Raw genomic sequence first — 23,604 nt, 5'->3', positions numbered from 1 at the left:
TTCAAAGGATGGCTTTCAGAGGATATTTATGCCCTGTAATTCTGGTTTAGCATATGAATCACTCACATAAACTGATCACAGCATCCTGGAGACCAGTTACTAGTGGTGTACTGCAAGGGTTGGTGTTGAGTCCACTGCTGTTTGTCATTTTTATAAATGACCTGGATGAGGGCGTAGAAGGATGGGTTAGTAAATTTGCAGACGACACTAAGGTCGGTGGAGTTGTGGATAGTGACGAAGAATGCTGTAGGTTGCAGAGAGACATAGATAAGTTGCAGAGCTGGGCTGAGAGGTGGCAAATGGAGTTTAATGCAGACAAGTGTGAGGTAATGCACTTTGGAAGGAGTAACCGGAAGGCAAAGTACAGGGCTAATGGTAAGATGCTTAGCAGTGTAGATGAGCAGAGAGATCTCGGCGTCCATGTACACAGATCCTTGAAAGTTGCCACTCAGGTTAACAGGGCTGTTTAGAAGGCATACAGTGTCTTAGCTTTTATTAATAGAGGGATCGAGTTCCGGAACCAAGAGGTTATGGTGAAGCTGTACAAAACTCAGTTGCGGCCGCACTTGGAGTATTGTGTACAGTTCTGGTCACTGCATTATAAGAAGGATGTGGAAGCTTTGGAAAGGGTGCAGAGGAGATTTACTAGGATGTTGCCTGGTATGGAAGGAAGGTCTTACGAGGAAAGGCTGAGGGACTTGAGGCTGTTTTCATGAGAGAGAAGAAGGTTGAGAGGTGACTTAATTGAGACATATAAAATAATCAGAGGGTTAGATAGGGTGGATAGGGAGAGCCTTTTTCCTAGGATGGTGACGACTAGCACCAGGGGGCATAGCTTTAAATTGAGGGGTGAAAGATATAGGACAGATGTCAGAGGTATTTTCTTAACTCAGAACGTAGGAAGAGAATGGAATGCTTTGCCTGCAACGGTAGTAGATTTGCCAACTTTAGGTACATTTAAGTCATCATTGGACAAGCATATAGACGTACATGGAATAGTGTAGGTTAGATGGGCTTGAGATCGGTATGACAGGTCGGCACAACATCGAGGGCCAAAGGGCCTGTACTGTGCTGTAATGTTCTATGTTCTAGAAGGTGTGTGGCTAAGGATCATGTGTGATCATCTGTGTTTGACCTTAGTTTTGTTACTTTCTGGAAATATGTTATGGACTTTGTTAATAAAGTTGCAAATATTTGTGCTGCATTCCTTTTAAGCATGATTAGTTATTAACTGTTAACAAATGTTGGGATTATTGATCTCTGCCTTACTTCAAGAATCTGTTTTGTGTATAGAAAAACATTTAATCCCCTCAGTGTCACATTTACTCCTGACACCTAAATGTTTTCTCTTGTAATCTTCGTTGTACGTGCACACCCAGAAATATTTTAAGACTGAGTTCCTCTCTTCTGAAAGGATTCCTTGAGTGCAGGACCTAGATCTGCCTCTCCAAATCTGGTCCAAACAATATCCCTCAATCAAAAATTAGTAACAATGAGGAGCAGGCTTCTGCCAAAGTTCTTGAAGCCAAGAGGGATTCCATTTCCGTCAACACAAGAATGCTAATATTGTAGCATCACTGCTACTGGACCAGAAGAGACAGGACCTCCATTTTATGGAGCAGAAGGACCCTGATATTTGAACCAGACCACTCGCAGAAGCCTTTGTTGAGATCAAGACCTTCAGTGAGCTGAGCGCTGTTAATGAATTGGAGGGAACAGTGACCAGCATTAAGATTTGTCTTTGTTTAGGATTCCTGATGCTGTTCCCTAGTTTGTGCATCTAGTTGGTAGCCGTAGGAAGCAGTGGAAAGTGGCGCACTGTTGAAACCTGCTGGGAATAGTACCAAAGTCTTGCCCCCTCTCTGGCCACAATTTGCATTGGGTGGTGGTAGGTGAGGAAGGAGCAGCCCAAGAGGTGAACCACCTGCTGATCTTACCACCACGATTATTCTTCATTTCCCCTTATATTCTATCCAGTTTTGATCATGATTATAAAAGAGAATGTAGCTCTTAATATTGCACGACGTGCAAAAAAATGAATGTCGTAGATATCCAGTAGAACATAGAACATAGAACATAGAGAAATACAGCGCAGAACAGGCCCTTCGGCCCTCAATGTTGCGCCGACCTGTGAACTAATCTAAGCCCCTCCCCCTACACTATCCCATCATTATCCATATACTTGTCCAAGGACTGTTTAAATGCCCCTAATGTGGCTGAGTTAACTACATTGGCAGGCAGGGCGTTCCACGCCCTTACCACTCTATGAGTAAAGAATCTGCCTCTGACATCTGTCTTAAATCTATCACCCCTCAATTTGTAGCTTTGCCCCCTTGTACAAGCTGAAGTCATTATCCTCGGAAAAAGACTCTCGCTGTCCACCCTATGTAATCCTCTAATCATCTTGTATGTCTCTATTAAATCCCCTCTTAGCCTTCTTCTCTCCAATGAGAACAGACCCAAGCCCCTCAGCCTTTCTTCATAGGGCCTGTGCTCCAGACCAGGAAACATCCTGGTAAATCTCTTCTGCACCTTTTCCAATGCTTCCACATCCTTCCTGTAATGGGGCAACCAGAACTGCACGCAATATTCCAAATGAGGCCACACTAGTGTTTTGTACAGTTGCAGCATGACATCACGGCTCCGGAACTCAATCCCTCTACCAATAAAACCTAACACACCGTAAGCCTTAACAGCACTATCAACCTCGGTGGCAACTTTCAGGGATCTATGTACATGGACACCAAGATCCCTCTGCACATCCACAGTGCAGCAAATTTACTATAATTACTCTGATACAAGTTTACCTGCAATTTCTAGTGGAATAAGTAATTATTAGCATGAACGTTTACCTGTAAGACACACTTGCTATAAACTACAAATTCAGTTATGTTATTATAGCCAGTGTTTCCTTTTAAACTGCAGGATATCAATGCCATTCTTGATTTGTTCCAGTCTTTTGATTGCACAACTATAATGTGACATGCCTTTCTAGCATCCATTTAAAGAATAATAAGTTAAATATTTTCATCATTTGGTTTGAAAGCAATTAATTTTTTTGACCTTGCAGTACATTTTATCTGCATCTATTCCTGAACAATAACATGACCTCTCTTGCATTTCTTAAAATTAAGTTTTCAAATTTTACAGCAATTTTTTTCAGTTTCACATCGGTATCAAACAGTTGGTTCCTTTCTAAAATGGACGGAGGAAATGTAGACACTTCACTAGGCTTTAACCAAACTTCCTCTCATCATATTCTGGATTCCTTTTGCAAATTGATATGTGAGAAACTGCCTGTGTATTCAGTTTCCAATATACAATTTCAAACCTGTGTCAAGTACAACAGGTATGACAGGTCGGCACAACATCGAGGGCCGAAGGGCCTGTACTGTGCTGTAATGTTCTATGTTCTATGTACAACCAACATATGGAATGCATTTTTAAATGTAGTTGTGCTATTAGCAACTTGTTATACGGCTCAGCAATTGCACTGAAACAGTGTTATCCTGAGACAAATAATATAAGCAGCATCTAGCAACCAAATGACTGTGCTATAGAATGAAGTGCCTAGCTGTAATGGCTGAGAGAAATGTGGGCAAAATGTGTTTTTATTCAGCATTAAATACTTTAACTTTTGTTAATCTTTTTTTGGATCATCTTCCTTTCTTTCAGTCTATTCTTAACATGTATTTTGGGTTCTGAATGCTTCATTGGGGCATTTATTTTTGCAGTAGCAGTTTTGCAGTACCTTCAGTTACTCATCATTGGATTCCTCCATAAGAAATTTTGATTACTCGGACTCTTTTTTGAGAATACACACAAAGTGGATTGCATATTCATATCACCGAAGAGAAGAGTTTTCAAAATTACTTTGGAATTGTTATTCCTCTTCTTCCACCACCAGCATACAAACCCCGCCCCGGCATAAAGGAGCCTCAAATGTATTGCACTGAAAAATTCACAATGACTTGCTTTTTTAAATAGCAAAGAAGCCTTACTGGTTTCACACTTCACTCTCTCTTCTGACAGGATAATTACACTATTTTGATATCCTCCTTCATGCCTCAGATATTCAGACCTTTAAATTAATGTTTGTTAGTGCATCATATGGATGCAAATCAAGCTGTTCATACGTATTAAAATAATAATTCAGTAAAGACTGTAAAAGGCAATAACTATTTCAGTTGTATTGATCGCAAAATTACTGACTATTAAATTTGGACGAATCCTCCAAAATATAGTTTCTCGAATAGGATTGTGGATTACTTCATTGGCTTGTTACATCTGCTTCTTAGTTTGGTGTTAAGTTATGCCAAAAGTAAAATGTTGTTTCAGAACTGACAAGTGATACCTGTGGCTGTGTATTAATGTGTGGTCTGTTTGGTTAGCTTTGCACAGCGTTACTCAAGCACCTCATATTTTAATTGGCTACATTGGAAGAAATGTAGCACATCAGGAGTAAGGTAAATCTCATATTATCATAGGAGTGAAGTTGAAGAATGTGTTTGTTGCTCTCTGTTTGCCTGGAAAATGATTTTTGTTGACAACTGAAATAATTGGTCTGCTACTCAATATTTGACTCACTGCACAAATTTGGTATTTTCAAGGCATGCAGTGAATTTCTCATTAACATTTTTGCTGCATCCGGGTGTGAGAGGTGATTTTTGACAAAAGCTTGCATAAAATTGAGTCAAGTTTCTTTGTTTCCTACCATTGGTGATTAATAAGTGTTGATTAATGGTTGTGGGGAATCAATGGCCTGGTGGTATTATCTCTGGGCTGTTAATCCAGAGACCCAGATAACATTCTGGGGATCTGGGTTCAAATTGGTGACTCAGTGGTTAGCACTGCTGCCTCACAGCGCCAGAGACCCGGGTTTGATTCCACCAGACTGCCTGCTTGGAGTTTGCACATTCTCCCCATGTCTGCACGGGTTTCCTCCGTGGGTTCCGGTTTCCTCCCACAGTACAAAGATGTGCATGCCAGGTGGATTGGCCATGATAAATTACCCATAGTGTTCAGGGATGTTTAGGTGAGGGGGATAGTTCTGGGTAGGATGTTCTAAGCGTTGGTGTGGACTTGTTGGGCTGAAGGGCCTGTTTCCACACTGTAGGGATTCTGTATTTCAAATCCTGCCTTGGCAGATGGTGGAATTTGAATTCAATAAAATATCTGGAATTAAGAATCTGATAATGACCATGAAACCATTGTTGATTGTTGGAAAAAAACTTCTGGTTCACTAATGTCCTTGAGGGAAGGAAACTGGCATCCTCACCTGCTCTGCCCTACATGTGACTCCAGACCCCCAGCAATGTGGTTGACTCTGAACTGCCCTCTGGGCAATTAGGGATGGGCAATAAATGCTGCCTGGTCAGCAACACCCTCATCCCATCAAGAATAAAAAAAGAATTTCTCCATATTTCTGATTTTCTCCCCCCAGAAGAGGAGGTGGAATCCAGTTGTTTCGAAAGCCAGAGTTCTTCAAGTCACAATCAGTTTTGTAGCATTTCCAATTTGATGTTTCTGAATTCGTCTCAATTCCTTCCTGAATAATTTCCCACTCTGAAAGACCACTCTGAAATTCTTGTGTATTTCTCCCAAGCAGTCACATTGATTTTATTTTTCTAATGTTTGGCCTGTTATAAAATAGCTTCAACTTTACATCCTTGTAAAGTGGAGCTTTAATTTTGGCTATTCAAGTGAGGCATTTGGAGAGTTCTGTTTGTTTGATATAGGCAGTTTGGAGCTAAACTGAGCTCACTTTATATTCTGGCAGACAGGGAAGCCATTTTGGAAAAGTTTTAAGCTTCTCAACTATATATCTGTGATATTTATAACATTCAGAAACCAACAGAATTGGCACTTTTCCCAGTGCTTGGAATGATTTTGTGTGGAGAGACTGCTGCACAAATACTTATTGTTAAAAGTGATGGCTAACTCGACCTTTAATAATATCACATGTAGCATTAAGGAGATGAAAATGTTGGAACCGTAGACAAAATCAAGAATGTCTATGTTGACTTTATTAAATTCATTAATTTATTTCATTTTATGTTTTCTCTTCTATACTGTATGTGAAGTAATTTTTTTGGCTTTCTTAAAAAAAGGAAATCCTGGTTTCACCATTGTCACACTATCAGCATGTATCCACAAGGATTTACTGGCATAGAAACTATCCACTTACCATCTCTTCTTATTGCTTAGTTATTTTGCAAGGAACCGTGGTTAGTTTTTGTATTGCATTGCTGTGTTTTGCTACCAGCATGCTGCTTTATGTCTGCTTTATGTCTTGTTAACTTGTTGAAATTGAATATTTGTGGATGTCTTGTAGATACATGATAGCGTTTACCTTTGCTGCGCAAATGATCATAGTCTGTTAGGCCTCTCTGTGGAAGAATAAAAGAGTGACAGTTGCCAGTTGACAATGAAGAAAACAGGAAAATGTTTCAACTAGTTTGTTAAAACAAGACCATTCAGCAAAATATTTTTTATCTGCCTCTGTAAATTCTTAAAGCAATACTGTGAGAATCTGTTGGCATGAAAAGCTTGGTGAAACAGTCTGATCCTATTTGAGAGGCGAATTGTAACTTTAAAGCATTTATTTGAAGCATAATCGCATTTGTATATGCTATTAGATATTGCATTATATTCCCATAATTTGTATACTGACACAAAAGCTTTATGGAAGTCGGGAAATACTGGGTGACTAGAGAATTTGAGACTGGAGAATAGCCCATGTTGTCCCATTGTTTAAGGAGGATAGCAGGGATAATCCTGGAAATTACAGGCTGGTCGTAGGGAAATTATTGGAAAAGATTCTCAGGGACAAGATGTTAATGTATTTAGAAGTAAATGGACTTATCAGCCGTGTAGGGCATGGTTTTGTGCTGGGGAGGTAATGCCTCATTAACTTGATCAAGATTTTTGAGGAGATGACAAGCTGATCGATGAGGGAAAAGTAGTTGATATTGTCTGCATGGACTTCAGTAAAGCCTTTGATAAGGTCCCTCATGGCAGACTGGTACAAAAAATGAAGTCACATGGTATCGAGGTGAGCTGGCAAGATGGATATAGAACTGAATTAGTCATTGGAGATAGAGGGTAGCGGTGGAAGGATGTTTTTCAGAATGGAGAGTTATGACTAGTGATGTTCCATAGGGATCAGTGCTTGGCCCTCTAGTGTTCATGTTCTGCATAAATGATTTTGAGGAAAACTTAGCTGGTCTAATTGGTTAGTTTGCAGACAACACAAGGATTGGTGGAGTGTGGACAGTGACTGTCAGAGGATACAGCAGGATGTAGGTCAGTTGGAGGCATGGGCAGAAAAATGGCAGATGAAGTTTAATCTGGACAACTGTGATATGATGAATTTTGGAAGGTCAAATACAAGTGGAAATTATGCATTGAATGGCAGAACCCTGAGGAGTATTGATATGCAGCAGGATCTGGGTGTGCAAGTCCACAGATCACTGAACGTAGCAGTGCAGGTCGATTAAAAAAAGGCCTATGGCATACTTGCTTTCATTGGAAGTGGCATTGAGTACAAGGACAGACAACTTCAACTGCAGCTTTAGAGAACTTTGGTTCGGCCACACCTGGAATACTACAAACAGTTCTGATCACCACACAACTAGAAGGATGTAGATGCTTTGGAGAGGTTTACCGGCATGTTGCCTGGTATGGGGGACTTTAGCTATGAAGAAAAGTTGGATAGACTGCGTTTGTTTTCACTGAAATACAGGAGGTTGAGGGGTGACCTGATAGAAGCTTATAAGATTGTGAACAGCATGGATAGACTGGAAAGTATGAGGCTTTTTCTCAGGGTGGAGCATCAGTTATTAATGGACACAGGTTCAAGGTATGAGGGAGGAAGTTTAAAAGGCACATTTTTCACATAAAGGGTAGCGAGTGCCTGGAATGCATTTCCAAAGGTGGTGGTAGAAGCAAACACAATAGCAGCATTCAAGAAGCACTTGCACGAATGCATGAATAGGAAGGGAATAGAGGGATATGGACACTGTAAGTGAAATCAGTTTTAGTATGGAAGAGCAAATTGTGGTGGTGCCCTGGGAAGCTAGGGAAGTGACCACTGGGCCCCATGCCAAGATAACTATATCTTTGATAGGCAAGGGTCAGATGCCAGAAGTCTGGAGCGTGGCTAACATGGTGCCCCCATTATTTAAGAAAGTTGGTAGAGAACGGCCAGGGAACTATAGAATCATAGAATCCCCACTTTGTGGAAACAGGCCATTCAGGCCAATAAGTCCACACCGACCCTCCAAAGAGCAGACCAGTGAGCTTGAGGTCAGTAGTGGATGAATTGTTGGTGGGGATTCTGGATGTATTTGGAAAGGCAAGGACTGAGTAGAGATACTCAACATGGTTTTGTGCATGGGAAATCATGTCTCACTTACTTGACTGAGTTTTTTAAAGGAGTAAAGAAGAAGATTGAGGGCAGAACAGTGGACGTTGTCTATGTGAATTTCAGTAAGGCATTCGAGATTCCTCATGGTAGACTGGTTAGGAAGGTAAAATCACGTGGAATTCAGAGAGAACTAGCCATTTGGGTACAAAATTAGTTTGAATGAGGTGACAGAGAGTGGTGGTGGAGCATTGTTTTCTTGGTCTGGAGGACTGTGACCAGTAATGTGCTAACTTGATCGGTGCTGGGTCCACTGCTTTTTGTCATTTACGTAAATAATTTGAATGTGAATATAGAAGGAATGGTTAGTAAGTTTGCAGATGACTCCAAAATAGGTGGTGTGGTGGATAGTGAAGAAGGTTACCTCGGAATACAATGGGACCTTGATCTGATGGGTCAATAGGTGGAGGAGTGGCAGATGGAGTTTAAATCAGATAAATGTGAGGTGCTGCATTTTGGAGAGGCAATCAAGGCAGGACATATACACAATGGTAAAGTCGTGGGGATTGTTGCTGAACAAAGAGATCATGGACGCACGTTCATAATTGCTTGAAGGTGGAGTTGCAGGTTCACAGGGCAGTGAAGAAGGCATTTGGTACGCTTACTTTGACTGGTCAGTGCAAGAATGTAGAAGTTGGAAGGTCATGTCGTGGCTGCACAGGACATTGGTTCGGCCACTTTTGGAATACTGCATTCATTTCTGGTCTCCCTGCTAAAGGGAGATGTCATTACATTTGAAATGATTCTGAAAAGATTTACATGAATGTTGCTGGGTTTGAAGCATTGGAGCTTTAGGGACAGCCTGAATAGGCTGGGGCTATTTTCCCTAGAACATTGGAGGCTGAAGGATGACCTTATGGACATTTATAAAATCACGAGGGGCATGGATAGAGTGAATAACCAAGGTATTTTGCCCAAGGTAAGGGAGACGGCATAGTTTGAAGGTCAGACAGGAAAGATATAAAACGGTCTAAGGGACAACCTTTTTATGCAGAAGATGGTGCTTCTATGGAATGAGCTGCCAGAGGAAGTGGTAGAGGCTGGTCCAATTGCAACATTTAAAAGTCATGTTTATGAGTTGATGAATAGGAATTGTTGAGAGGGATATGGGCTAAATGCTGGCTTGTGGGACCGGATTAATTTAGGATATCTGATTGGCATGGACAAGGTGGACCAAAGGCTCTCTTTCTGGGCCATACAACTGTATGACTCTTAAGTATCAATGGCCTCACCCAATATTTTGCAATGAATCAGCACTTCAAATTCTCGTTGATTGCAATGGAGAAAAGAACAGTTGCTGGATTTTCTGAATGCTATGCAAATAGTTTACAAAATTCAGGATTAGAACAAATAATATGCATGATTTCTTCTGGTCCTTACATTTCACATGTAATTAGGGACCATGAATGGTAAAATTAGGTATCTTTGTTTTCAAACTTAGGGGCAAGTAACGTGGTTCACAGTCGTTTCTTTCATGCTTGCCTGAATGTTAGCATATTCTCAAATTATCCTTAGCTTTCAGAAATGACTTTTTTTTATTTACTGCTTCTTAATTAAGTTTTGTACTGTAAGATGTTGAAGAGACCTGAGAAATTTTAATGTAAATGAATGGAAATTGGTTGAACTTTGATGCTTCTAAAACTTAATACAATGTCACATTTCTGATAGCTCGTACAAAGAAATAAACTTTTGTGTTTAGGGCATTACATGCTTCAAACTTATGAATCTGTTGTTTATGATTTGTTTTAGACAAATGTCAATAACTGTAGTAATTTTTCATTTCAGTCAGACATGCTGTGATGCACAAAATACCCTATTAGTTTGGAAGGATATGTTTTTAAACCTTTCAGTGGGACTGTCTTTTCACATCTTAAAACATTCAGCTGGGTCAATACTCAAGACCCTCATTACTCTGGTAAATCTGTCATTTGGACAGCCATTCATGTCTCCGGTAAAAACTGAAAGAACTGCTGATGCTGTAAATCAGGAACAAAAACAGAGTTGCTGGAAAAGCTCAGCAGGTCTGGCAGCATCTGTGAAGGAAAAAACAGAGTTACATTTTGGGTCCGGTGATCCTTCCTCAGAACTGTTATGAAATTTGTATTTGTGTCCTTGTCTATTGCTCTTTGTTACGAAGCTGGGTAGAATAATTGTGAAGTAGAAGGCAGAAAGCTAAAATTAAAGGTTCCCTTAAGCGACTTGTGTTTTTAGTTAAAAAGAAGAAAATTTCCATGTGTGAGCAACAGCTGAAGTTGCCTGTCCAGTGATAGGTGTGTAATAAGTGTATCAAAAAAGCTTTACGGGTGGCAGGCAAAACTGCAGTCTTGTTTTGATGTTGTGATGAGTTTAAATTTGGCCAACTAATTTAAACAAAGCACCTAGATACAGAAAGCCGATTGAATTTAAATGTGATGGTGTTGACAACCTGAAACCAATCATTTTATAAGAATTCGATTACGTCATTGCAGGTATATAAGACGAGGGTATTTGGAAAAGCTTGGAGAGACAACTGCTGTCTGAAAAGGAGAAACAACTGCCACCTGCCAGAGTTAGCACAACTCAGCTCTCAGAGAAAGCCCATCTAATTAATCAAAGGCACCACAGCATTTTTCTTCTGAGTCCTCATTGAACAAATTATAGAAATAAAGCAACACTGACAGCAGAATTAACAGAAGAAAGGTGTTTATGAAGAGCAAAGATGACAGAATGTTCCAGAAGACAATCTGTGTGAACTTGGAGAGATTGTTGTAATTTTTTGCTTCTAATTAATTGGGTTTATATTAGTGGGACTTGTCTTTATTTGAACCACATTCTAGTAGAATTTAGACCAGTTAGGAAAAAGTTAGTAGTCTAAGGGGGGAATGTTGGTTTGTTAGTAATTTTGTTAATTTGTTCATTGTTGGGTTCAATGAATAAATTGTTTCTTGTTACTCGTAATGTGGAGATCAGGGATTTTCTTTTAACCCCCATTCTTTTAATAGCTTACAAGGGGAAAGATGAGCTTCTCTGGCTGTTTCAGGGGTGATTATTAGGGCAACCCTTACCCCTGTCAGAACAGATTGGGTCTTGTATTTTAGTTTAATCATCAGAAGGTTTTGACCATTCCCTGTCTTAACATCTTGTGTTGTTATAATTCTGTTTTCATGATGAAAGAGTAACCCTTGGTCCACATGAGTACCTGTACCTTGCCAGCGCATAGAATTTTATAGTCTTTTGGTACACATTGGTCACTTCATATGCTATGAAGTAAAATTAACAACAGATGCCATGTGTGTTGCCATTTTGTTCACCTGTGATCTTCTGAATTCTTCTGTAATGCTTGAATAAAGATAGTACTCCGAATATTCCTAGATATCACGTCAACTTAAAGGCTTTAATCCCTTTACAAAAAGTAAATGTTTAGTAATGTTTCTAGTGTGTATTATATGCTTCCCCAAAGACCTCTAAATTAAAAGTACTGTACATTTCTGGAGAAAAACTAGAAACAACACTTCAACAACCACCAATTTTAAAATAATTTCCTAAAATTACAATACGCATTTTTATACTTGTATCACAAGATATCTACCCTGTTGTACCTCAAGAGACTGTATCCCAATTTTAGAATTATCAAACCAGATGAACAACATAGGCCCAGCACAGAAGTACCATTGTGGCACGGTGGCTCAGTGGTTAGCACTGCAGCCTCACAGCACCAGGGACCCGGGTTCAATTCTAGCCTCGGGCAACTGTCTGTGCGGAGTTTGCACATTCTCCCTGTGTCTGTGTGGGTTTCCTCTGGGTGCTCCGGTTTCTTCCCACAGTCCAAAGATGTGCAGGCTAGGTGGATTGGCCATTCTAAATTGCCCAGAGTGTTCAGGGGTGTGTGGGCAATGGGGGATGGGTCTGCGTGGGATCCTTCAAGGAGCGGTGTGGACTTGTTGGGCTGAAGGGCCTGTTTCCACACTGTAGGGAATCTAATCTAACCACTGCCAATGCTGATTATCAGTAGCAAGCTTATCAAGAAGTGTTACAGCTGATATTTTTACATTTGTAAAGACCATTTCCTTTTTTTATTTTTATGCTTTTCAAAAATTGGACTGAAATGTGAAAGATAACAAAGTGTGGAGCTGGATGAACACAGCAGGCCAACCAGCATCTCAGGAGCACAAAAGCTGACGTTTCAGGCCTAGACCCTTCATCAGAGAGGGGGATGGGGAGAGGGAACTGGAATAAATAGGGAGAGAGGGGGAGGCGGACCGAAGATGGAGAGAAAACAAGATAGGTAGAGAGGAGAGTATGGGTGAGGAGGTAGAGAGGGGATAGGTCAGTCCAGGGAAGACGGACAGGTCAAGGAGGTGGGATGAGGTGGTAGGTAGGAAATGGAGGTGCGGCTTGAGGTGGGAGGAAGGGATGGGTGAGAGGAAGAACAGGTTAGGGAAGTGGAGATAGGCTGGGCTGGTTTTGGGATGCTGTGGGGAGAGGGGAAGAACTGGGCTGGTTGTGTGATGCAATGGGGGAAGGGGAGATTTTGAAGCTTGTGAAGTCTACATTGATACCCTTGGGCTGCAGGGTTCCCAAGCGGAATATGAGTTTCTGTTCTTGCAACCTTCAACTTCACAAGCTTCAAAATCTCCCCTTCCCCCACTGCATCCCAAAACCAGCCCAGTTCTTTCCCTCCCCCCACTGCATCACAAAACCAGCCCAGCTTGTCCCCTCCCCCCACAGCATCCCAAAACCAGCCCAATCTGTCTCCGCTTCCCTAATCTGTTCTTCCTCTCACCCATCCCTTTCTCCCACCTCAAGCCACACTTCCATTTTCTATCTACCACCTCATCCCGCCTCCTTGACCTGTCCGTCTTCCCTGGACTGACCTATCCCCTCCCTACCTCCTCACCTATACTCTCCTCTCTACCTATCTTGTTTTCTCTCCATCTTCAGTCTGCCTCCCCCTCTATCCCTATTTATTCCAGTTCCCTCTCCCCATCCCCCTCTCTGATGAAGGGTCTAGGCCCAAAACATCAGCTTTTGTGCTCCTGAGATACTGCTTGGCCTGCTGTGTTCATCCAGCTCCACACTTTGTTATCTTGGATTCTCCAGCATCTGCAGTTCCCATTATCACTGAAATGTGAAAGAGTTGTTTTAAACCAGTGTTTTATACAAATGCTTCATGTTGTGAGAAGCAAGTAACCTGACACTTATGGCAAGCATTGTGTAACTAGCTGTTTGCGCAAACGGTAGTTTTAGTGGCTGCAGATAAATTGGAGCTGGGGAGGAGCTATCGATGCAGCTGGGTAGCCAAAAGATGCTGATTGGTCTATGGATTAGTAACCAGTTTCGCTGGCAAAAGACTTGCATGCTGACAACCAAGTTAATGGTTCTTGGGTAACTGAACAGCTTGTTAAAGAGATAGTAGGAACTGCCGATGCTGGAAAATCTGAGATAACGAAGTGTAGAGCTGGATGAACACAGCAGGCCAAGCAGCATCAGAGGAGCAGGAAAGCTGACATTTCAGGTCTGGGCCCTTCTTCAGAAATGGAGGTGGGGAAGGGGATTCTAAAATAAATAGAGAGAGAGGGGGAGGTGGATGGAAGATGGATAAAGGAGCAGATAGATGGAGAGTAGGCAGACAGGTCAAGAAGGCAGGGATAGAGCCAGGAAAGGTGAATGCAAGTGGGGAGTTGGGATGGATGTTGGTCAGTAAAGGGAAGACGGACAGGTCAAGGAGGCGGGGATGAGGCTGGTAGGTGGGAGGTGGGGGTGAGGGTTGAAGTGGGAGCAGCGGATAGGTGGTCAAAAAATCAGAGAAGTCAGGGAGGCGTGGGTGGATCCAGTAAAGGTGAGTGTAGGTGGAGGACTTGATTATTTCCAACATTACAATGTGATTGCACCTCATAATTAGCTTTTAAAGAAATTAGCTTCTGAGAAACCTGAGCTGATAAATATATCGACATAAACATAGATTGGCTATTTCTCTCCGTTATCATCTGGTACTTTATGCCATCATCAAAAGTTAATTCACCCAATCATGTGGCATCCTATCCTTAAAAGTAAACCTAACCTAATTGAACCAGTAGTTTTATTTATTGACTGAAAGTCAACTTTTGAATTTCCTCTTTTAAGAACACAAGATAGTAACAGTAATTGTGAGGTTCACAACACAGTGGTCAGCCAAGCTGAATGTACTGACAGAAAAGGCATTAATAATCTATAAATGGAACACACACACACACAAACACACACATACACACACACACACACACACTCACACACAATCTCTCACGCAGCCACACGTGTGTGTGTGTGTATGTGTGTGTTGTGGGTGGGGTGCTGCGTGAGAGATTGTGGGTGGGTGGGCGGGCTGCTAGTGGTGGGTGGGATGAGTGTGTGAGTATTTGTGCGGGTTGGGGGTGCATGTGAAGGTGGGTGGACGGAGTGAGGGTGTGTGTGTTGGGGGTGGAGTTGGATGGAGAGTGCGTGTGGGTGGCGGTGAGTAAGTGTGTGTGTGTGTGGAAGGGCTGGTGTGTGTTGGAGGTGCTGTTTGGTTGGGGGAGAGTATGTATGTGGGAGTGGTGTGTATGTGGGGTGGGTGGGACTCTGACCACACTTACACTGTCTCACACACACTGAGACCACAGCGACACTACTGTCTCACACACCCACTCTCTCTGACACTCGCACGCACTCTTTCACATACACCCACACACACCCAACACACACACACACACACACACACACACACACACACACACACCCTCACACACTCTCTCTCTTTAGCTCCTCGCCTTGTTTCTCTTCTCGTTCTCTCTCTGTCTCTCTCACACAGACACACACACACTCTCTCTATCTCCTCACCTCGTTGTCTCTCTCTCTCTCTCACTCTCACACACACACGTGCCCACACACACACGCACCCACACAAACACACACCCTTACACACTCTCTCTCTTTATCTCCTCGCCTTGTTTCTCTCCTCGTTCTCTCTCTGTCCCTCTCACACAGATACACACACACTCTCTCTCTCTTTATCTCCTCGCCTCGTTCTCTCTCTCTCTGTCTGTCACACACACACACACTCACACACACCGAACACACACACACACACACACCCTTACACACACTCTCTCTTTATCTCCTCGCCTCGTTTCTGTCCCCATTCTCTCTCTCTCTCACGCGTGCACACACACACACACACACACACACACACACACACACACGTGTAAATCCATGGCGCTCTATTTTGTTCAAACAGCACACAATTTCTAAACAGTCAGTCAGTGTGGCATTTTATAAATTTTTGCGTTAGAAATCGAACCAGTCTGACTCCAAACCTTAAACACAAACAGATTCTAAACAAGGCCTCACATCCAACAAGTAATGTCCTACCTAAAATGTTACCTCTTCTTCACACTGATAAAACCTTTAGTTCTCTCAAGGCAGTGACTTGAATGACATTTAGGTATTTACATATACATACTAATCAATTAAAACCTTCCGATTAACGATTTAACAGCATCTTAGATTTGTTTACTACATCCTCATCAGTGGTGTGACCCTTTGATCTTTTACTTATGAAAGCTGTGTCTCATACCATCTTTCTCACTAACACCTGCATAAGGAGCAAGGCCCTGAAAGCCTGTGTTTTCAAATAAACCTGTTGGACTATAACTTAGTGTGTTGTGATTTTTGAACTTGTCTACCCCAATCCGCCACTGGCACCTCCACATCATGACTTTTGAATTTCAATCACCAACCTATCTAGTTGTGAAAATAAATTGAGTAAATGAGGCCATTTGTAGGCTGAGACACGAGAATGAGATTACTACAAAATCTAGATTGTCAAAATGCAGTTTGTCAAAGCAGCCAGACTGGATTGTCAGTTGCCATCCTTCTTCGCAATGAACTTGACACAGTACATGACTGTCAACAGTTTATCGCTTATGATATAGCCTGAAAGGCTTTGTGAGTTGTCTAAAATTTGTTCCCAGAGGGTGACTGACAATTCCCTAATGTCATGGACAATTAATTAATCTCCTTTGCCATCTCCTTTTGTTTTAAAACACTTGTTTCATTGGGTCAATAAAGAAGTTTAAAATCAACAGGGTGGGAGTCAGTTAGCTCTGTTGGTTGCTTTGTGTGTTTTTGATGCAGTGTGATGCCAACAGCATGGGTTAAATTCCTGTCAGGGCTGAGGTTACCATGAAGGAATCTTCTCAATCTCTCTCCATAGCTGAGGCATGACGATCATCAGATTGAAGCACCACCAGTTGTGTCTGTCTCTCTAAGGAGAGCACAGCTCTGTGTCCCAAATGGACAGTGACGACTTTGCCTCTACTTTAAGCAGATATGGTGGCCCAATTGTTAGCACTACTGCCTCACAGTGCTCGGGATCTGGGTTCAATTCTAGCCTTAGATAGCTGTCTGCAGGGAGTTTGCACGTCTCCCAGTGTCTGCATGTGTTTCCACTGGGTGCTGCACTTCTTTCCCATCATCCACCGATGTGCAGGTTAGATAATTGGCCATGCTGAGTTTCCCTATAAGGTCTACGAATGTGTCGGTGAGATGGATTAGGCATGGTAGATGCAGGCTTACAGGGAAAGGGTAGGTCTGGGTGTGATGGTTTTTGGAGGGTCCATGCAGACTCAATGGGCCAAATGGGCTCAGTCTGCACTGTAGGGATTCTATGATTACGTTTCAAAATAGACGGTAACAAATTCTTCTACTTCTTAGAGTGCAGTTTCTCAATAGTGACATTCGTGAGTCTGTTTTGAAATGTAACATTTTAACTGGCGCATGAATCAATTCTCTGATCTTTCAAAATTACTTCTTAAGGCTTTCACAGTTTTTAGCCCAATACACTTTTCTTTTACCTTTGTTTTTAGGCATTTACCTATCTGACTTGACATACATTGATTCAGCGTACCCATCCACACACAGTATCATTGAGAGTGAGCAAAGATCAAATCTAATGAACAATATTTTGAGAATCATTTCAGATCTTCAGCAGAGCTGTGATTATGGTAAGTGACTTGAGCATATTCCTCGATTTTAATTCCCTGAAACACATGTAGCTTGATTATTCCCTCCATGGTGCATCATGGTAGAAATTTTACAATGGAAAATAAGCACACTATTCCATGACTTGTCACAAGTGTGAAATATGAGTAATTTAATCAGTAGGATGGTTAATGCCTTACTTTGACCACTATCCAAGATAAAAGAACCTCATACCAGGTTTCATTGAGAAGAAAACAGAAGACATACTTATTACAACAAATGTATTCTCTAGCATGTGGCAAAAGCAAATTATTGATTACTAATTTTCAAATTTGAACTATACTCCACTTAAATTTAAACATACATACACATAAGGAACAGATAGACACGAGACAAACGACCTTTTAGGGATGTCATGAATGGAAAATGTAGACAAATAGACACAAAATCTGCCGATCCTATGTTCCAACCAAAAGTGGAAATCAAGTGACTTTCTCACAATTTCTTTTTTTTTAAAACAATGATATCACATTATTGTCAATTGCAGCAATCTTAATTTTTGTAGTTGGTCAGTTGGATTCAGTCTCAGCATGAATTTGAAGTTTTTGTTCTTTTTGCAAAGTCTTTGAGTGTATCCCTTTACCAAGTAATGGGGGAAAGAGAGAAGGATCTGGCTTACATACAGCATTTTTTGAGGTCAGTGTCCCAACTAATCTCTCTCCTCTCAGTTGGTGACAAGCTGCCACAAACAACCAATCTAGACTCTGTTGTTAGGTAGTTGTTTTGTTTCCAAAGACACATGGTGCTGGAATGTCTCACAAAAGAATTGAAGCCCGTTTGAAAAGAAATCTGTCTTTGCAAACCAATAAATTACTATGCTGATCCACTTATTTGAAGTTATAACAAAAACAATTTTATTCTGTGCAGCAAAACAGTTTTTACAGGTGCATTTATTTTCTTTAGATATTCCTCTGCTGCCTCATGTTCAGAAGTATTTGAACTCAGTGAGATACATTGAAGAACTTCAGAAATTTGTCGAAGATGACAATTACAAGTAGGTTTCTTTGCATCTGAGCTTTTTTGCTAAATTTGTTACATTTATTACAATTACATGGTGCTTTTCGTGTTAAGTATGATGATATAATTCTTTTAATGTTACACCTGTATTGGTAAACAAATCATAGCTTCTCTATAATTGAAGATATATGACAGAAGATGGAAACAATCGTATAGATTTAGCATACAGAGTTGCAGGAAAGCACAGCCCCAGCTACTCTGCAGTATAACCTGCCAATGAGACTTTGCAATGGCTGATGGTCACATGCTCTATATTCTGCTTGTTTAATTATTAGCATGTTCACTATTAACATTATATTAGAAAATCTCTTTTCTGCTAGATAATATTGCATGTTGAGTAAAAATGCATGCACATGGACAATTTGCGCAAGCAATTTTCACCAAAGATAGGTCTTTATTTAAGAGCTTAGGAAGCAAAGAGTCTAAATGTCAACATAATAATATGACATTTCTGAGATTTCAACTTATCTCTTGGGCTTTCTTGTAAGTGTTTTGGTACCTTGTGTACTTTTTTTTTAAAGAGAGCTACAGCATTGTTTGTTTACATGATGACCTTCTACAATTTTATTCTCCAAGTTCATCTTTGGAAGTATGTATTCCAGGCACAGTTGGGAGTTTTGTGTGTTATACAGCTGCATAGTTCTCTTCATTGTCTTTTATTTCTCTCCTTAATAGAGCCTTATTGTGTGTTGTATCTTCATACTGCACATTATAGATGCTTTTGTGCGTGGCATAATTTTCAGGGTAGGAAGTATAGCCTGAATCTTTTGTCCGACACTGAAACTAGGTTGTTATTGTCAATCTGAATCCAAGTTCAGTCAGACATACAGAAACCAAGCTGCATTTCCTTATGGAGAGAATTTATCAACCATTCAGTCTTACACTTTTTTTTTAAATCATCCTGTCCAGGGATGTTATGACACACAGGATTACTAGTCCAGTGATATTGCCATTGCACAACAAGAACCCCCTGCTCGGCCGTAGAGCTTATTATCGTAATTAAACACAATCACTCGCGTTACCACTTGCTATGTTAATACATTCTTCTCTTTAAATAAAACCTCTGGTGGAAATACAATCAATTCTACAACAAAACAAATGAATATTTATAAAATTTTTCTATTTTTCTACATCTTACCTTTCTGATGCAACCAGTCAGTAACAAAATTGGTTTTTCATTTTCAGTGCAATAAAAATCAACATTCCATATTTCCCCTTCCTTCTTTTAACAAAAGAAATTATAGCTGGTTTAATTACAAAGCAACCAAGAAAATGCTGATATTTTGATTATATATTAATTTTTCATACCTTTGTAACTCCTGTTACTAGTAGTGTTCCTGCTTTGAGGATCTCCCATAATATTTTGGAGCAAACAATGTCATTGTGAAATATCTGACAACTGGCGCTTTCTTTCAACCAACTTGTTTTTTGGAAACGCCTTTTCTTTCTAACATTTTCAATCTAGGTCAATACTTAATCTCTTCTGAGCAACATCCTTGATTTTCTATATTATTATGCACAATGATTTTCTGTGGGAAGATTCCATGGCATTTGAATTGAGTGTGACAGATAAAAATAAAAACAAATTTAGTATTGGAAGTCAGGTTTCTGGGGCCTTTTAATATTCAGAACTCCATATTAAGAAGAATAAGTCAGATGTGATTTTGGATAAACAGCTTTATTCATAAACTTTTAACAGCATTTACCAGCCTAATCCTCTCAGGAAGAAGATTTTGCATCCAGGGAAGAAACAGACGAGATAAGAAGTTTAATTGCATAATTAATCTGACTGTGCACTCAAGCTATACCCTGTTTGTTACGATGCTGCCAAAGAGAACAATTACCCAGCCCAACATTCTTCTTACAAACTTTCCTCAGATTGTTTTTTTGTCGGATTTCCTTCAGAATATTTGATAAATACACCTCTTAATCTAAAGCTTTTGCTAGCACCAATACTTCAGCAGCTAATGTACTTTTAATTACCCTTTTTATTTTCCTGGCTTCCCTGGCAAGTGGACTACAATTATTCTTTCACACCAAGAATGTGGATAAACTCTGACATTCTCGAATAGTCATCCAGAATATTGGCATGTGAAACATTACTAAAAAGACAACTTGCATACTTTCTGTGTCATCAAAGGCTTGAGTGTGCATTTTTCTGAATGTAATTTATTTAATGTTTCTTTTTTACCCCAAGACATCCTAACTTGGAGGATATTTAATCATAGCTCCAGTGCATCTGCAACTCCCTGGTCTGCTCCACACTCCCTACTAGCTCCACAACCTGGCACTTATCTCTGCACCCGCAGGAGGTGCTACACCTACCCCTACACCACCCCCCTCACCCCCATCCCAGGCCCCAAAAAACCTTCCATATTAAACAGATGTTCACCTGCACGTCAGCTAATTTGGTCTGTTGTATCCACTGTTCCTGATGTGGCCTCCTCTGCACTGGGGAGTCCTACTGGAGGTTTGGAGACCGCTTTGTGGAGTACCTAGGCTTGCTTCATGAAAAATGACAACACCTCCCAGTTGCAAACCACTTCAACTCCCCCTCCCACTCCCTGGATGACATGTCCCTCCTGGGCCTCCTCCAGTGTCACAACGATGCCACCCAGAAACTAGACGAACAACACCTCATTTTCCATCCTGAAAGCCTACAACCCAATGACCTTAATGTGGACTTTACTAGCTTCAAAATCTCCCCACCCCCAACCTAATCCCAAGTCCAGCCACCCCTATCATTACCAACTCCTTGACCTGTCCATCTTCTCTCCTACATATCCGCTCCTCCCACCTCACTGACCAATCCCCACCCCACTTCCTACCTACACTCACCTTTACTAGTTTCATTGCCACCTCCTTGACCCATTCGTCTTCTCTCTCACCTATCTGCTCCACAATCTATCTACTATCACTGACCCCCCCATCTATTTATTGCAGAGCCCCCTTGCCCTCCCCATTTCTGAAGAAGGATTCCGATCCAAAACGTCAGCTTTCCTGCTCCTCTGATGCTGCCTCGCCTGCTGTGTTCCTCCAGCTCCACACCTTGTTATCTCAGAATCGGCAGTTCTTACAATCTCTGTAGGTTAGGTGGAGTGGCCATGGTAAATTGCCCATATTGTCCAGGAATATGCAGGCTAGGTGGATTAGCCATGGGAAATATAGGGATGGGTTTCTGAGATAGAGTAGGGGGATGGCTCTGGGTTGGATATTCTTTGGAGGGTCAGTATGGACTCAGCAAGGGCTGCTTTCACAAAAGGATCCTATTCTATTCTATGATTTTTGACAACTCTTAGTTTCCTGCAATGGTAATTGCTATGTTATGTTAGCAGGTTCTTATTGACTTATTGGTAAAAGGCCTAGAATATGATAACCAGCAAAATATCTCATTTTTGTTTAAAACTTAAAATTAATGACTATATGTCACTTAGAGCTCCTTTTGTTAAATTCCATCATGTGAAAATTACAGTAACATTGTCTGGTTGCATGTATAAATCGCCACCATCTAGCTGGCAAGATTTCTGTTAATTATTTGTTGAGTATAAAGTGCTAGAGAAATTCAGGTCTGACAGCATCTGTAATAAAAGAAACAGAGTTTATGTTTCAACACCAATATAACTGTTCTCATGGTTTGTACTGGGAGACTTCTCAAATTTTAATGTTTAGATTTTGTCCATACCCCTCTGTCCACTTGAAGATCTTTGAAAATTCAGCTGTGCCAGTCTGTGCTGAGGTGCTCCAAACGGCTTGACAGCATATCACCACCCTACAATTAGACAATTTGTAATCTGCACTAGGCAGGCAAAGCCTTGAAGTGATGAATACTCAAATAGCTCATCTCAGACTCTTAAGCATTCATTTTTCATGCATAATAAAAAATACAAAAGAACCATGGATGCTGGAAATCCGAAGCAGAAACAGAAATTGTTGGAAAATGTCAGCAGGTCTGGCAGCATCTTTGCAGAGAAATCAGAATTAATGTTTCAGGTCCAGTGACCCTTCTTCAGAACAGACCGTTGCTTTTTAATGCCAAAGATAGGGTAAGTGGAGGGTTCAAGGACTAGGTGTAGGAAGAGCCCAAAGAGAGAGAAGATCAGTTGGACAGACAAAGGAGTGGGAAACAGTCAGCCAAGGAAAATGAATGACTGCTAATAGGGAATATTAGTTGCTAACAATGGGTAGTGAATAATAGCAGCCCATGTAATTACATTGGGGTTGAGGTAAGGACACGGAAGAAGGTGCCTCAAGCCCTAAAATTTTTGAACTCGACATTGAGTTCAGAAGGCTGTACAGGTCCCAAGTGGAAAATTAGGTGCTGTTCTTCGAGCTCGTGCTGATTTTCGCTAGAGCACTGCAGCAGCCTGAAACAGAGATATTGGCCAGGGAACAAGGTGGTGTGTTGAAGTGGCAGGCAAGTGACAGATTTTTCATGCATGCCAGACTAATGCATTAATTTAAAAATTGTGTCGTATAATCTGTTTGCTTATTTTCGGATTTATTTAAATTGACATGGGAGAAACCTGTCATAAGTGTAAGTAAAGTTCGGTCAGTAAAATTTCCTTTATACCCTCAACCCTATTTAAGTTTTCTTGAGGAAAACAAGTGGATTTGGAGCATTTGAATTTTCAGCAAGTTTTTGATAAAGTCCCACATAGGAGAGTTTTAAACAAATTATATCACATGGAATTGGGGGTAACTTAGTGATGTAGATTCAGTACTGTAGAAGACAAAGGAGATGAAAAGAATTTTTCCCAGGATGGCAAACTGTGGCTAGTGGGGTATCGCAAGGATCAGTGCTTGAGTCACAGCAGTTCACAATCTATATAAATCTTTTGGATGTGGAGACCTAATGTAAGTTTTAAAATTTTGCTAATGACTCAAAATTGGCTGCAATGTACATTATGGGGAGGTTGCAGAGAAGCTTCAAAGGGTGTGAGTTTGCTCGCTGAGCTGGAAGGTTAGTTTTCAGACGTTTCGTCACCATTCTAGGTAACATCATCAGTGAGCCTCCGATGAAGTGCTGGTGTTATGTCCCGCTTTCTATTTATCTGTTTAGGTTTCCTCAGGTTGGTGATGTCATTTCCTGCATTGGTGATGTCATTTCCTGTTCTTTTTATCACAGG

At 41.0% G+C, this 23,604-nt stretch overlaps 2 protein-coding genes across 7 annotated transcripts in view; one reads left to right on the top strand and one right to left on the bottom strand.

The window, feature by feature from the left end:
- Window positions 1–19,883, bottom strand: part of angptl1a (angiopoietin-like 1a) — an 89,789-nt gene extending 69,906 nt beyond the window's left edge. The window contains exon 1 of the mRNA XM_048539126.2: window positions 19,787–19,883. The gene's annotated coding sequence lies outside the window, so the exon portion shown is untranslated. The remainder of the gene's footprint in view (window positions 1–19,786) is intronic.
- ralgps2 (Ral GEF with PH domain and SH3 binding motif 2) overlaps window positions 1–23,604 on the top strand; it is a 397,302-nt gene that overhangs the window by 302,169 nt on the left and 71,529 nt on the right. For all 6 annotated transcript variants that reach the window (XR_009446048.1, XM_059647739.1, XM_059647737.1 and 3 more), the window contains 2 exons: window positions 17,287–17,424; window positions 18,365–18,455. Coding sequence is in view for 5 of the 6 variants with exons in the window: in XM_059647739.1 (XP_059503722.1) it covers window positions 17,287–17,424; window positions 18,365–18,455 (229 nt within the window). In the remaining variant the exon portion in view is untranslated. The remainder of the gene's footprint in view (window positions 1–17,286; window positions 17,425–18,364; window positions 18,456–23,604) is intronic.

The sequence above is a fragment of the Stegostoma tigrinum genome, chromosome 8 (assembly GCF_030684315.1).
Source record: "Stegostoma tigrinum isolate sSteTig4 chromosome 8, sSteTig4.hap1, whole genome shotgun sequence".
NCBI classification, from domain to species: domain Eukaryota; kingdom Metazoa; phylum Chordata; class Chondrichthyes; order Orectolobiformes; family Stegostomatidae; genus Stegostoma; species Stegostoma tigrinum.
This window is presented reverse-complemented; position numbering and strand designations above follow the sequence as displayed.